Source organism: Lolium perenne, chromosome 6 (genome assembly GCF_019359855.2).
Source record: "Lolium perenne isolate Kyuss_39 chromosome 6, Kyuss_2.0, whole genome shotgun sequence".
In the NCBI taxonomy this organism is placed as follows: domain Eukaryota; kingdom Viridiplantae; phylum Streptophyta; class Magnoliopsida; order Poales; family Poaceae; genus Lolium; species Lolium perenne.
In genome coordinates, this window is record NC_067249.2 from 82,615,922 (window position 1) to 82,618,896 (window position 2,975).

The 2,975-nt window shown below is 49.5% G+C and overlaps 1 protein-coding gene across 1 annotated transcript; it reads left to right on the top strand.

Annotated features, from left to right (window-relative positions):
* Positions 1 to 491: 491 nt before the first annotated feature.
* LOC127307846 (uncharacterized) lies at positions 492 to 1,683 on the top strand. The gene has a single exon (XM_051338626.2). The coding sequence runs from the start codon at positions 603 to 605 to the stop codon at positions 1,383 to 1,385; it is 783 nt and encodes a 260-aa protein (XP_051194586.1). The 5' UTR covers positions 492 to 602; the 3' UTR covers positions 1,386 to 1,683.
* The last annotated feature ends 1,292 nt before the right edge of the window (positions 1,684 to 2,975 follow it).

Sequence of the window (2,975 nt, forward strand, 5' to 3'; positions counted from 1 at the left end):
CAAACAAAGTATCTGCCGTAGATGTTTGTGCGCTAGGACATGTGTGTAGAGCACAACAAGCATATGCTTCGTGCATCTCTGATTATTTTTCAGGCCTTGTTCGTCAAACCTTTCCAGCAATTTAAACCTGGGGGTTGTACCTGTTTCCGTCCTTGATGTAGTAGTTTCACAGACATACTTGAACCAGGTGCGCAATCCTGAACTGAAACTTGCTGGTATGTTTGTTTGCGTCTTGCGTGCACATGTAGATTTGCATGGAAATCTCAAATCTGTATCTGAAGTTGCAAAACCAAGAGCTCAAGTAAGAAAACAAGCCAATCATCCAAGCTAGTATACTGAGCAAGGTCTTCAAACCTGAAAAAGCTTCCCCAACCAATAATGACCCATCGCTCATCCTTTTGGACCCAAACAACGGCAGCGACTGAAAACTACTGCTCGCTACCATCAGCTCCTTTAAGTACCGGCGCCCTCCCACCCTGCTCCAACCACCCAGAGCTAGCGAGCTAGACAGTGAGCGGAGCTGCAGCCTGCCAGCCCCCACCTTGTGCAGCACATCACACTCCTCGATCTCTCCGTCCGTCGCACTCTCCTCCTCCACCAACATGGCCGGCAAGGACATCGCCGCGATGGCCACCACCCGGCCCAAGAGCGTGGCGCGGCGGCTGTGGCGCGTGGTGCGCGCCGTGCTCTTCATGCTGCGCCGCGGCGTGCTGCCGACCGGCCGCAAGCTGGCCATGGACCTCAGCCTCCTCCTCCGCCGCGGCAAGATCGCCGGCAAGGCCCTCGGCGGCCTCGTCAGCTTCAACCACCAGCACCACCACCACCACAGCGGTGGCCTCATCTCTTCGGCGAGGTCGTCCTTCTCCTCCTCGTGCCGCGCGCTCGACCCGGCGCTCGCGGTGCACGAGCCCTCGCGCAGCCGCCGCGAGGTCGAGTTCAGCTGCAGCAACACCCCGTTCTCCGCCGCCGCCAAGGGCCGCGGCCACCACCACCGCGACGCCGACGAGGACGCCTGGTACTACGGCAACTACGACGCCGCCGACGTCGCCAAGGTCTTCGAGATGCTCAATGACGGCGGCCGCCTCTTCGACGACGACGGCGACGACGCGCTCCTAGCGGTGGCGCCGGCCACCGACACGCCGTCTCCCGCGCCGCGGTACTCGTCCAGGAAGCTGCGCGTCACCGACTCGCCGTTCGCGACGAGCGACAGCGACTCAGCGGGCGAGCAGCAGCAGGTGGACAGGAAGGCTGACGAGTTCATCAGGAGGTTCTACGACCAGCTGCGCGCGCAGAGGAGCCGCGCCGCCACGCCGGACAGCTACGGCTACGCCGCCGGCTCGTACGCCGGGCACTCTCCACGGCCGGTCGCCGCTGGCATCGCTTAATCAAGATCCTTGGCTTAGAGGAGGGAGCGCGAGGCGGCCAGCGGTCGCCCGGCCGGCAGGAGAGAGCGCCTAGGCATGCCGCATGCACAAGTCTCTCTACGTTCACGCTTGTCCTTGTACTACACGAGTACATTTTGATGTTTAATTAAGAGAGATTTTGCTGTCTTCCCCGTGGAGGCTTCAAGGATCTTGCACAAGCTGTCGTTGATTCTTGGCCCGCTTCCATGAATCCTTCATGTTTAGATTTGGATTTTGTAAGCTTTCTAAGGCTCTAATTCAAGAAACTATCATCCACTTAGTATATCTGTCTGGTAGTGCTACATAAAGCACCTGGCATATGTGGAGGATTAAACAAACAAGGAAGAAAGAAATGTAGAATCGGATAATCTTCCGGGAATTTTGTATGGTACACTAGTGGTACTACTGGCTTTGGCATGTTGGTTGGGTGTGTCGGATGGTACAACAGTGTTTGCAGTTCACAACTCGTCATTCTTTATGGTTGGAACTTTTGTTGACCACTGGGGATCACAACCTTGGCTAGAATTTATGTGGATGCATATGCACAACAGTACTATTATTCAACCAAACAACCTTTTGTTGAAATATTCAATTAGGTATTGAGTGAGCACGACATTGCCGGTCTATATTTTTTTCTCATGTGTACTGTTGGATTTGTTTGAGTTAATCCCCTAGTCATTTTTCTATGGATTTCTTTGGCACAAACTTTCATACTCTCTCCGATTCAAATTAATTGACTCAACTTTATCTTGATACAACACGTTTGTTGACTAGATACATTTGTATCTAGATAAAATTGAGTCAATTAATATGAATCGGAGGGTCTATGAATTTTCCATTCCCCTCGAACCTCTAGGTAAAGATCCTTTGTTTTGTCACACCCCCTTCCCATTTTGAAAAACCCTTGACCAACTTGCACCGTACCGGGAAATAGTGAATGAATTCAAATTAACCAATCAACAACATCCAAACTTGCAACCAATTTTAAGAAACCAAACAAGTAACTAGTGTTGGTTATTTGGAGAAGTACTAATCTGAACACGGGTAACTTACGAACTCAAATAGCAAAGCTGCATATCTTAAGTTTCGAATAATTATGAAAACAACTCATAGATGCACGTATGCAATCATGGTCATACATCTTTTTGGTAAATATTTATGGAAAGCTTGCTAAAAATTCACAATAATTTACAACTTATGTAACTTGTATCAGGGTTCTTTTACAATGGGCAATGAGCAAACCACTCGGTTTTGGGAAGACACATTGTTAGGGGATGCACCTCTACTTACCAGTATCCCGTCCCTTGTAATATTGTTATAAACCGAAAAAAGTGTTATGGTTTATGATGTACCATTAGTCAATCCTTTGAATATTGAATTTCGAAGTGTTCTATCTGCTCAAAATTTCACGGCGTTGCTATTTTTAGTCGAGAGACTAATGTCGGTTTTGTGGACAAATGAACCAGACAAGTTCATTTGGTCGCTTACTCCACCATGATGTTTTCCAGTTAAATCTTTACATGCATACTTGTTAAACGGACACATGGTTTTCATACGCAAATATATTTGAAC